This window comes from Nannospalax galili, unplaced genomic scaffold (genome assembly GCF_000622305.1).
Source record: "Nannospalax galili isolate Female #2095 unplaced genomic scaffold, S.galili_v1.0 scaffold634, whole genome shotgun sequence".
NCBI lineage: Eukaryota > Metazoa > Chordata > Mammalia > Rodentia > Spalacidae > Nannospalax > Nannospalax galili.
In genome coordinates this window covers 3,328,725-3,341,445 of record NW_008336853.1, presented here as the reverse complement: position 1 = coordinate 3,341,445, position 12,721 = coordinate 3,328,725, and the positions used below count along the sequence as shown (strand labels likewise).

The window sequence follows — 12,721 nt, the reverse complement described above, 5'->3', positions numbered from 1 at the left end:
TTTGAGACAGGGTCTCCCTGTAGCCCCAGCTGGCTTGGAACTCACTATGTAGACCAAGTTGGCCTCGAACACACAGAGATCCACCTGCCTCTGCCTCCCAAGTGCTGGGATTAAAGGCATGCGCCACCATGCCTGGCTTTCTCTTTAAAAATATTTTACTTATTTTCATTTTATGTGTATGAGTGCATTGCCTGGATGTATGCAAGTGCATTTGTGTTGTGCAATGCCCTTGGAGGTCAGAAAAGGATGTTGAATCTCCTGGAACTGGACTTACAGATGGTTGTTAGCCACCATGTGGGTGCTGGGAACCAAACCCGGGCCCTCTGTAAGAGCAGTCAGTGCTCTTAACCACTGAGCAATCGCTCTAGCTCTTTTTACTTTATTTATGGTGTGGCTCTTCTGTAACCAAGAACAAGTAGTTCATGCTTGAGATCCAAGACTTTTATAGGTCCTCTCTAAAGTGGACCTGCCCCAGGTAAAGTTGCAATCAAAACTAGTACCAAATCCTTCTCCCATACACTTGTCCCACAGAGGGACCTAGAGATGGAGTCAGATGTCCAACTGTCCTCCCATGGTCTTTTCTCCCTTAGGCTGTGTTCAGCATCCTCATGCCTCTGATGACCTGGGTTTCTGGAGTAAGACCCTGAGGCCGTGGTTCCCTCTGGGGGGAGAGTGTGAGCCTGGGCTTAGGCTGTGTGGGTAGGATGAGGGGTGGACCTTCTGGTCTTCCCTGGACTTATTGGGATGTGGACTTACCATCGTCCAGCGTCCGCTCCAGGATGGGAGGGTGGCTGGGGCTGCCGTCACCGATACGAGTGAAGGCCAGAACCTGGACTTCGTAGAGCACATACTTGCCCAGGCCTGTGAGCTGAGCACTTCGAGATGAGTTGCCTTCCACCAGCCAGAACCGGGGCTGGGAGTCCGAGTCCTTCTCTTTGTATCTCACCTGGTGGTGCCAACACAGGTGAGAGCCTCATCTCTGGTCCTGCCCTGCCAGCCTCTGTCTGGAGTCTCTTCCAGGAATGGAAGAGGGATAGGGCAGGGACACTGGACTCCTCAGGGGCACTGGCCCCAAAAGGGTAGTTGAAAAGCTACTGTTCTTGGAGTGGGAGACCCAGTTGTAAAGCTAGAAGTCCCTATAGGCCTATGAGGGAAGGTGACTTGCTCAAGGTCACAAAGCTAATAATGACAGGGCCGGGGGACCTCCCACCTTTCAGACCAGGGCTGGGCTACATGGTCAGGACAGTTTGAAAAGGAATTATAGAAGATAATAGAAACTGGGCCCTTCAGGCCTGAGGGTGAGGTGTGGGGCTTCCAGCTCGGTCTCCTGGAAAAGGGGAGCAGCCTCACTAGACATCTCCCCAACCCTATGGGAGAGCTCTTGGTTGCTGGGATACCTGGCAGATGGGAAGCCAAGCGGATGCCGTCTCCTCTGTGCAGAAGGAGGACAAAGACAGGAATCCCTGGATGGGGGCCCGGGGGAACCTGTACAATATGCTCCCTTCTGATCTCAAGACCCACCTTGTAGCCCAGCACAAGCCCATTACGATCTGCCTCGGGGATCTCGCTCCAGCGAACCAGCATACTGCTGGAGGTAGTGGCCAGTGCCGACACATTGGTAGGGCCAGAGGATGGAACTGTGGGAGACAGATGAAGAGATGGAATTAAGGACCTAAGGCCAACCCCATACTAACTGGAGGTGGAGCAGGATGTGGGGAGGAGCCAGATGCATGTTGCCAGTTCTTTGTGAGAAAACACTGCACATATAGTCCCTAAGCTGCAGAGATCCTCTGAAGATATCTTTTGGTTTGGGGACATTTTGGGTGTGGTTTCTGGGTTGAATTTTGCCTCTCTTTTGAAAATGAAGGTCTGAGATGTGAGACAGGGTCTCACATAGCTTAGGTTGGCTTTAGACTCATTATGTAGCCAGGATGACCTTGAACTTCTGATGTTCTTGCTGCCACCTCCTGAGTGCTGGGATCACAGGTATGTGTTACCACATCTGGTTTGTGCTGGGGACTGAACCTAGGACATTATGCAGGCTAGGCAAGAGCTCTTGCTATCAATGGAGCTCTATCCCTGGCCCTGCCTCCCTCATTTTTGTCTGTTCAGAGTAACTTTATTTTATTCTATGTGTGTATGGTGTGTGTTTGTGTATGTGTGTGGAGGTCAGAGGATAACTTTGTGGGGTCATTTCTCTCATCTCATCTTTATGTGGGTTCTGGGCATCGAACTCAGGTCATCGGTTTGCACTGCATATGCTTGTATCCACTGAGCCATCTTGCTGGTCATGATTTTTTATTTTTGTGACATAAGGTCTTGCTGTATAGCCTTGGCTGGCCTTGAACTCAGGAACTTCAGAATAACTGTGGGTGACCTTGTGTTTCCAGCCAGCACAGTGAAGAAGGGTGGAGCTGAAGAACCAGAGAGGCCAGAAGAGATACTTGTCATTTCAAAAGGTCAGCAGAAAAGCAAAAAAGCACACAGTGGCAAACTACAGAGTCACATGAAGGCTGCTTATGGGCCAGGGTGCATATTCTGCGGATGACTCCCTTCTACGCCCTTCGGAGTGCCTGGTTTTGCTTTCTGGAACATTCTGAGAGCAAACCCTTCTCTGGATTTCAGGGTTAAAACTGAGGGCTGTGGGATGGGCTGTTTGAATAGCAAGAACTGCCTGGCTATTCTACAGTGTCCCCCAAAGTGGGGACCATCACCGAGAAGAGTGGTCCCAGGGGAAGAGGGACTGCGGTACCCATACCTGACTCCCGGGTCCTGCCAACCACCGCCTGGCTCCAGGGCCCGCTCCCAATGGCGTTGAAGGCCTGGACCTGGACCCGGTACTCTGTCCACTCTTCCAGGTCCTCGACGGTGTACTCCCTCTCCACGCGGTCTTGTATCATGTGGCTCAGCGTCTTACCACGGCCATCAGACCGGCTGTACTTGATCTTGTAGCCCACTGACTCAGGGTTCCCATTGTATTCCATCTCTGGAAGAGGCTGGGTGAAGCAGGGATCGACAGATGAGGGGCTGGGTGAGCAGGGGATGAGGGGCTGGGTGGAAGGTCACCCTGTGCTCCCCTTTCCCACCCATGAGTCAAGCAGCCAGTGTCTAGAAGAGGTACTCTCTTGGTGTGGCTTGAGCTCATAACACTCTGTTTCCATGTCCCCTCCCCAACCCTCCACCGTGCCCCCTCCTCATCCCTTCACCATGTTCCCCTCCCCATCCCTCCACCATGCCCCCTCCCCATTATGCCCCTCCCCATCTCTCCACTCTGCACTCCCAGGAGAAGCTGGCTTATGACCTTGTCTGGGGCTGGTCCTTTCCAGCAGGCTCAAGCCTATCTGTACCCTCCACCGTGCCCCCTCCCCATCCCTTCACCATGTTCCCCTCCCCATCCCTCCACCATGCCCCCCGCCATTATGCCCCTCCCCATCTCTCCACTCTGCACTCCCGGGAGAAGCTGGCTTATGACCTTGTCTGGGGCTGGTCCTTTCCAGTAGGCTCAAGCCTATCTGCCCAGTGTGCTGATGAACAGGACTGTCCAGCTCCGGCTGTCTCCCTGTCTAACCCCCGCCCCCTGCCCCGGGCTGCCAACACACTTTAACTGCCTGTAACACCTGTTCTCCACTCCTGCTGCCCTTTGGAGACCTGAGCATGGGGCGAGGGCATCCTTACAAGGACAGGATGCACTCCACTGCCAGGAAGTCCTGCTATCGAGCAAATCATAGTCTTTCCTGCGCAGTTTCAGCTTCCTCTTCCTGGATTAAGTCTCACCAAAGAGAAAAGGTATTTTCTTTTCTGGTCCGTAGAGTTAGGCTGGAAGGGTTGTATCTACCTGTTCAAGGTTGTCTGACTAAACTTGTCAATGTTGATAGGTGTTGGGGGTGGGTGCTGATTATGGGGAGCCTTTGCCTGGAAGCAGGTGTGAGCCAAGAACCGGGCCTTCACTCATTTTCTGGAGTTGGGACATATGCAGTCCCCTGCTTTGTTATGCCTCTCCAGGACTCGAATACCCACATTCTCTAGTCCTCCGCATTCTGACCCACTTTATTCGATTCCCCCCCTCCGCCCCCTCCCTCACCCATGCATCCTCTCTCCCTCCTCCTTCTACAGACACTTGGTAACATGGGCCAGAGACCATTAAGACAGAAATCAATGGGCCTGAGAGGCCGAGATGGGTCTGGCACTTGGCTCCCCTACCAGCCAATGAGAGGTAATGGGCCATGCACCATTATGAGTGGGGTGGCTGCATGGCACAGTCACTGTCTTCCCAGCCCCCACACCCCAGTATTCTACTGTTCAACTTTTCAGTGTTTGAAAATCTTTAGCGACAGTTAAGGGGTAGATAATTCTGTGTAGGGGTGTCAGTTGGTGGTGGAAGAGATTGCAGAGCTGGAGTTGAGTCACAAGAGGCTGTGTGTATCTCACACACTCACAGTGCCCTAGGCCACTAGAAGTGCTCAGTACCCGCCACCTGGAAGGGGAACTGTAATTAATAACCAGTGTCTGTTGGGGGCTGACAGTGTCAAGTACCCTCATGGCCATCAGCTCCTTCTGTCACACTGTCCCCCTCTGTGAATGGCAGTCATGGCCCCACTGCGCAGGGAGGGTTGCAAGCTGTGGTGTTTGTACAACTAATGAGAGATCTCTCTCGGAGGCAAATGGCTGTGCGATATGAGGGACCCAGGGAGCACATCAAGCCAGTTATGTCAGTGCCAGGCTTCTGGGTCTCCAAAGCGGCACAGGGGATGAGGGTGCATGGCTGCTCTGATTTATGACTCCCAGAATTCTCATTTGCTCCACTGGCCTCTGGGACTGCTGCTTCCTGAGACTCCCCCGGGAGGGGTGGGGGGCTTAGTTCCGACTGAGCGAGGGCAGTGTGCTCAGTGGCTTGCACTGTGGATTTTGGGGTTCAGTCTTTTTGATGTTAACTTGGGGGATATGGGAGAATGTGGAGGGGTTCTGGGAAGGCTCTGTGACCCCTCTATACTTCAGTTTCCTCCTCTGCAAAAATGGGGACTAGCCTGACCCTGCTGTTGTGGGTTAATGAGAGTGTTCAAAGCCAGGCGTTGAATAAGCACTCAGTACAGTACTTGGCAGGAAAGGAAGGATGTTAGCAAGTTATCTCCTGCTGGGCCACTGTGGTCTTGACTCTTTTTTATTTTTAATTAATTTTCATTTATTTCTTTAAATGTTTTTTTTATGTCTTTTTTTGAGACAGGGTCTCCTTGTAGCCCCAGCTGTCTTGGAACTCACTATGTAGACCAGGCTGGACTCAAACTCACAAAGATCCGCCTGCCTCTGCCTCCCAAGTGCTGGGATCAAAGGCGCGCACCACCACGCCCGGCTATTTAATTTTTATGTGCATGAGCACTGTAATTGCGCCACATGTGTGCAATGCCTGTGGAAGCCAGAAGTGGGCATTGAATCCTCCGGAACTGGGATCATGGATGTTTATTTACCACTATGTGGGTGCTGGGAACTGAACCGAAGTTCTTTGTAAGAGCAGTCAGTGCTCCTAACCACTGAACCGTCTCACCAGCCCATTGACTCTGAATGTATAACTCAGACCTGTGAGACTGGCCCCTCCCAACAGGCCTCCATCTCAGCAGCTAGCACTCACTCCCTGACCCAGCACTGGAACAACAGCCTCTGGACCCCAGATCCACCTTGAGGGGCTGTGTGGTCATGGGCAAGTTCCTAATCTCTCTTAGCCTAGTGTTCCTCGCTGCTAATTAGGATGAAAACATGTCCTTTGTAAGGTTCCTGGGAGGGTTAGATGAGACAGAAATGTGAGATGCTTGGCTCTTGGCAACTCCTCCAGTAAGCAGTGTTTTATTTTTTTCTTTCTCTGTGTGCATATATATGTGGGTAGGTGCACATGTGTGTGCGTGCGTGTGTGTGTGCGTGTGTGTACATGCGTGTGTGCATGTGTGTGCACATGTATGTGCGTGTGTGTGTGTGTGTGTGTGTGTGTGTGGTGTTCATGCAGAGGCCAGAGGCCAACCTTGGGTTGTGTTCCTTAGGCGGTACCCACTTTCTTTTTTGAGGCACGGATTCTCACTGGCCTCAAACTTATCAGCTAAACTAGGCTGCCTGGCCAGCAAGCCTCTGGTCTCTGCCTGCCCAGCACTGATATTACAAGCAAGAGCCACCATGTCCAGCTTTCTTATGTGAGGACTGAACTCATGTGCTCATGCTTGTACAACAAGCACTTTGGCAAACTGGGCTGTCTCCTCAACCCATATGCAGATTTTCTAGCTCCTTCCTCTCCTTGGCTACAATTGACTATTGGATACCTTACAGGTAAATAAGGAAGAAAGAAATACATTTTTAAAAAGTTGTAAAACAAACAAACTCGAAGTGAAGAGAAAGAATCCTTCCTGAATGCCACCGCATTGCCACAGGGTGGGGACAGCCCTGGGAACACACTATCCCATTGCCCTCAAGGGAGTCTCACCATCCATCGGAGCCACAAGCTGGTCTCACTGGCTGTGCGTAGAGTCACATTGGCTGGGGCCATGTCTGGGGGTGCCTGGAGGGTCTGGATCTTTCTAGAAGGTTGACTGGGTGGGCTGGTGCCCACAATATTCACTTGGCGCATGCGGAAGCTGGGATGGGACAGAGGATGAGCAAGGTGTCAAGGGGTTCCCCGGGGCCCTGCTCCCTCCATTCCCTGTGCCTCACCTGTAGTAGGTGAAGGGGTTGAGGTCCGGTACCTCCATGGAGCGGGCATCAGGCTCATTACTGAGCTGGTAGATCAGCAACCACTCCTCTCCTTCCCCGACCATGCCCACCTAGAGAAGGACACCTTGTCAAGTAGGGTGCTTTGAGCCCCAGATCCTGGGAGACATCAACCCTGCCCAGGGAAGGTCTTGGTTGAAAACACAGACTAACTGCAGAGGTGGCTCTGAGCCGTCTTCCATCAGGATTCCACCGCATGCTGGTCGCAAACACATTCCTAGGCTTGACTCACAGCCGACTCTGCATTTTGGGAGGTGGAACTTAGGTGCTGAAACCCCGAATGTCTCCCTGATGGACCATGCCCACCTAGAGAAGGACACCTTGTCAAGTAGGGTGCTTTGAGCCCCAGATCCTGGGAGACATCAACCCTGCCCAGGGAAGGTCTTGGTTGAAAACACAGACTAACTGCAGAGGTGGCTCTGAGCCGTCTTCCATCAGGATTCCACCGCATTCTGGTCGCAAACACATTCCTAGGCTTGACTCTAAGACCAGCTGATTGGACTAGGAACATGTGCCTTCAATAAGGCCCCAAAGGGATTCTCTTTAACCCTGGCTCTTCTACCTGGCACCCGACTACCCATCAAACAGCCGACTCTGCATTTTGGGAGGTGGAACTTAGGTGCTGAAACCCCAAATGTCTCCCTGATGACTCCAGGGTCAAGGCAGAGGGCCTCCGTGGGAAGGGTCTACAGGCAACTGGCAGTTTTCCCAGGTTAGCCAATCACTCCTGGATCCAGGAGGGGACTGGTGTGGGGGGTGTCTTGTGTGTACAGACAAGGTAGGGTAGAGTTAGTCTTGGCTGACTGTGGGCATTTTTCATATACGGATAGTCTTCCATCTACCATGGTTCCACTTAACAACCTTTCAACTTTACAGTGGTACAAAGCCAGCATGCATTTTTTGGAAACCACAGTTGGCACTTTGAATTTGCATCTTTTCCTGGGTCGTAATATGTGATAGGATTCTTGAAGGCAACCCCAAGTGCAGATGGGGTCATGTGTAAGGTGTGTAAGGTGGGCTGGGATGAGCAAGGATGTTCTGTACTGAGGCACCTCAAATGCTTTTCAATGGATGACATTTTCAACACATAACATGAGTGTCTAGATGCAATCCCATAAGTGGAGGAGCTTGGGGATTGAGTGTGAAAATGCACACATCTGAACACACGTGACTGCATTCAAAATGTTCATGGGGTTGTCTGAGGTTGGCTGGGGGGCTTTTTGGGTCTTGGGGTCCCCTCTAGCAGGCTTTACCTGGGCCTCCACCACCCAGCGGGAGATGGAGGTCTTTCCATCGTAGCCAGGCCTGAATTGCAAAGTCACGGAGCGAGGCCCAATGTTGGATATGCCCAAGTTGGTGGGTGCCCCTGGCAGCTCTGGGAAAGAACAGATGGGAAAAGAGATAAAGCGAGAGAGTGGCTCCCCCAGAACAGGACTCTGGGCCAGAGAGGGGGCCCTAAAGCCCTCAGATGTCTCAGGAGGGGTACAGCCAAGGCCTATCTGTGTCACTAGGGAGGCTGAGGCAGGAGAAGTGAGGCCTCGGTTGCATGGTGAGACTGCACCTCAAAAACCACACAAGAAGCCAGGTGTGATGGTGCATGAGACAGAGGCAGGCCTCTGTGAGTCAGAGGCCTGCCTGGTCTATATAGCGAGACCCTAGCTCAAAGCAAACAGGGTCTGGAGAGATAGATGGCCCAGCTGTTAAAAGCCTTTGCTTTTGCAGAGGACCTGGGTTTAGCTCCCAGCACCCACAAGGAGACTCACAACTATCTAGAACTCCAGTTCCAGGGGATCTGACCTCTGAGGGCATTGCATACACGTGGTGCACTTACATATATTCAGGCAAAACACTCATATACATAAAATAAAAACAAAAGCAAACAGACAGACAGACAGAAGCTCCATGTGGCATCTTACATCTCTAATGCCAGCACTTGGGAGGCTGACACAAGTGTGTGAGTTCAAGGGCAGCCTGGGCTACACAGCGAGACCTTGAATTAAACAAAACAAAACAAAAAAACAACCAAACAACCAATCAAAAACAACCACAGACAGGGCTACCCCAGAGGAAATGGTGGAGGCCCACCTGGAGGTACCCCAGAGGAAATGGTGGAGGCCCACCTGGAGGTACCCCAGAGGAAATGGTGGAGGCCCACCTGGAGGTACCCCAGAGGAAATGGTGGAGGCCCACCTGGAGGTACCCCAGAGGAAATGGTGGAGGCCCACCTGGAGGTACCCCAGAGGAAATGGTGGAGGCCCACCTGGAGGTACCCCAGAGGAAATGGTGGAGGCCCACCTGGAGGTACCCCAGAGGAAATGGGGAGGCCCACCTGGAGGTACCCCAGAGGAAATGGTGGAGGCTGACACTTGGCCTTGGCCCTTGGACGTCATGGCAGCCACCTCGATGGTGTAGGTGGTAAGTGCTGTGAGGCCTGTGACGCGGTACTCCAGGGTCACATTGGGCAGGTAGTGGGTCACACGGGTATTAGTTCGGTTGTATTCTTCCCAGGAGATCCGGTACCCTGGCAATAGCCCACAGTGATGGCATGAGCTGGGCTTGGAGCGTGCATCAGCCTTGACCCTTGGTCTGTTTCTTATTCCTTCACTAGTTTGATGGTTTGGGTCACACTGGGGGAGGAGGGCCAAAGGAGGGAGCTGCTGGGGCCCAGAGAGAGCCAGAATGGGATGTCCCTAGTGGGCAGAAATTGTAGCAGAGAGAGCAAGGCACTGTGACAACCCCTTCGTGTCCCTCAAATCCTAAGGTCCTGGATCTGGGGCTGGAGGGTGCTGCAGAGCAGAAGTGCAAAACTAAAAGTTGCTAGATGACGGAGAGAGTGGCTTGGCTAGGAGGTCTTGCGGGAGCTGATCGCTGGCAGGGGACAGGCTAGCTGACATCCCTCAACTGCTCCACCCCTGGGCTCAGGAGCATCACCATGCCTACCTGTCAGAATGCCATTCTTCTCTCCCGGCTCCTGCCAGCTGACCTTCAGCGAGGTGTCCAGGATGTCACTGAAGCTCAGGTGTCCCACAGGCCCCGGCACTGTTCCCCAAAAGGGCCCCCCACCCACCAGTGCCCGTTAGAGCCAGAGCGAGGCCACCCTGTGCAGGATGGCCATTGTGTTCCAGGCTACCCAGGTGTACCCCAAGGGCCTGGGTTGGTGGGTGGGGCTGGAGTCTGAAGTAGAGCTGAGGCTGGTGGCACCTACCATCCTCATGGGTGCGCACCAGCTGGGGGCTGCTTCGGGGTCCGTCTCCCGGTGTGGTGAAGCACAGTACCGATGTGAAGTACTCTGTGAACTTCTTCAGGCCGGACACGAATCCCACGTGGATGCTGTCTTGAAAGTTGGGTCTGGCAGTCACCATGGTAACTTCCTCTTCCTGCGCCGGCTCCCAGGCGATCAGCTGGGGAGAAACCGGGTGAAAAGGTGAAGCCCTCTTTCATAGGCTGGGTCAACGGACAGTGTCCCTGTGTTCCCTCATCCCAGGGAAGGGAGGTATATAGGGCAGGTAGCCCTCAGGCCACTGGAGTCTGGCTCCTTGTGCAATTGCTCATTTTGATTCTCTGGTCCAAGTCTTGAACCTCTCTCTAACTTCTAGGCAAAGCACAGTGTTGGGTTTCCCAGAGGGGTCTGCCCTCCATTCTCCCAGCCACCTCCACAAGGGAGATATTTTACCAGGACCAATTCCCTGATTCATAGGCCAGGCACAAAACCCCAAATGGAGGCTCCTTTGTTCAAAAATGACTACAACAGATCCTTAGCCAAGATGGATGTCCTTATAAACCTGGAGCCTGGGCGACCTCACCCATAGGCTGACTGCCCATGAAGTCACCCCTTTACTGGACAGATGAGGGAAACTGAAGTGTAGAAAAGCTGAGTGACTTACACTGTATCACAAAGCCAGGGGAAAGCTAAGGTTCTGGAATTGCAAGCCCTGTCTTACTTACTATCTGGCTAGGGCTGTTTTCCCTTGGAGTTCTCCAGGGTCATATCCCACAGACCTGGGTAACTCTTGTCTCACACTTACTCTAAGTTGGGTTGTTAATCTTTTTTGAAAAATTTTATTTATGAGGCCGGGTGTGGTGGCACGTCTTTAGTCCTTGCACTCGGGAGGCAGAAGCAGGTGGATCTCTGTGAATTCAAGGCCAGCCTGGTCTACATAGTGAGTTTCAGGCCAGCTGGGGCTATAGGGAGACTCTGTCTCAAAAAGATGAAAAAATTTTTAAATTTGTTATTTTTATATTATATGCATGAGTGTATTGCCTGCATGTATGTAAGTGCATCCATGTCATGCAATGCCGGAGGAGGTCAGAAGAGGGAGTTGGATCCTCTGGAACTGGAGTTATAGACGGTTGTCAGCTACCATGTGGGTGCTGAGAATCGAACCTGGGTCCTCTGTAAGAGTAGACAGTACTCTTAGCCACTGAGCCATCTCAGCCAGGATTCTTAACCTCTGAGCCATCTCTTCAGCCCAGTTTGTTAATCTTAAATGTCATCCAGAGGTGGGAGTTGGCAAGGGACCCCCTCCTGGACCCCATCTCCTGCCTCTCACCTCCTCATCCACCTGGCTCCTCCTCCTTACCCCATCTCCTGCCTCTCACCTCCTCATCCACCTGGCTCCTCCTCCTTACCCCATCTCCTGCCTCTCACCTCCTCATCCACCTGGCTCCTCCTCCTTACCCCATCTCCTGCCTCTCACCTCCTGCTCTTGTTTTCTGGGCCCTTCATCTGTCTCCAACAATGGCAGCTGGTCCTAGAGATTTCCTCACTTATTTGAAGTTGATTAAATAGCAATTAATGGTGAAAAGCTACACTTGATGAGTTTTAATAAGCACGGGTATTTATAGATATAAAACAATACCACGCCAATGTCTCCTGATTAGCTCATGCCTGTAACAAGGCTTAATCTTCTCTTTTTCAGGGCCGGATGTTTATAAAGGATGTTTTGAAATTTAATTGGTATTGTGAAAAGATAGCCTATAGCAAGTTAATTAGACACTAATTAGACCCTAAAATACTAATCAGAAATACTAAGTGGCATTTAATAAGTATGTTAAATATCCTCTTTATTTTACTTATCTTGTTTCATAGCGATTAAATTGCCCAACTTCCTTGGAGTAGATGAAGAAATGAGTATAATGTTTTAATTTAATTTAATTAATGTAAATTTGAATTAATTATGCTGTTGGAATTAATTGTGTGGTGTGTTCCCCAGCAAGTGTGAAATTTGGGTAAATATTATTTTATTGGTCTTAAGCTAATTACAATCACTACCACTTAAAAAAATACAGGGAAAAGTATTTCTTTACAGGTGTTTTAAAATAGTATCATTGGGTCTTTCACACAAAAAATGACCCATAGGATGTGCACAAGGCAAGGGACGTGTGGTTCTGAGGACCAACAACATTGACTTTGTCCTCTAGCTCCACACCTGATGCCTAGATGGTGGCAGGGCTGCGGCTTCCCAAGACCACCTCAAGGTATTTCCTCTGGGTGTGGAGCTGTGAGATCATGAAGTTTCCCCAGATTCCTAGTTGTTCCAATTTGGATATAAAGTCCACCCTCCTCATGTGTTGAAGGCTTGGTCTTCTTGGAGGGCCTAGTTATTGAGAGGCGACTGGAAAACAAATACTCTGGCATAATCAATGGGTTCATCCACTGTTGAATTCATAGCTAAACAGACTATCAGGAGGAAGGGCCTGGTTGGAGGAAGTGAGTCCTGGGGAATATATCCTGTTCCTGTTCCTGTACTCAGTAAACTCTCATGTAATGACTGTCAGGATAGATTAATAACGAACAAGCGCAATGAAGTGTGGGAGTGGTGGGTGCACTCTCATTATTTAAGGGGGGTAGGACTCTCGCTGACATATGGGCAGGTATCTACTTATGCGAAAGAAGTGGAAGGAAAAATCCAACCCCAAAGGTCAAGGCTGGCCTTTCTCCTCCCCACCTCTCCTCTCCTCTCCTCTCCTCTCCTCT

At 51.4% G+C, this 12,721-nt stretch overlaps 1 protein-coding gene across 1 annotated transcript in view; it reads right to left on the bottom strand.

The window, feature by feature from the left end:
* Sdk2 (sidekick cell adhesion molecule 2) overlaps positions 1-12,721 on the bottom strand; it is a 299,575-nt gene that overhangs the window by 54,310 nt on the left and 232,544 nt on the right. Inside the window, exons 19-27 of the mRNA XM_029562667.1 lie at positions 9,950-10,145; positions 9,685-9,783; positions 9,074-9,265; positions 7,998-8,119; positions 6,688-6,797; positions 6,461-6,611; positions 2,759-2,996; positions 1,522-1,637; positions 757-946 (exon numbers count right to left, since the gene is read on the bottom strand). Coding sequence (XP_029418527.1) covers positions 757-946; positions 1,522-1,637; positions 2,759-2,996; positions 6,461-6,611; positions 6,688-6,797; positions 7,998-8,119; positions 9,074-9,265; positions 9,685-9,783; positions 9,950-10,145 — 1,414 coding nt within the window. The remainder of the gene's footprint in view (positions 1-756; positions 947-1,521; positions 1,638-2,758; positions 2,997-6,460; positions 6,612-6,687; positions 6,798-7,997; positions 8,120-9,073; positions 9,266-9,684; positions 9,784-9,949; positions 10,146-12,721) is intronic.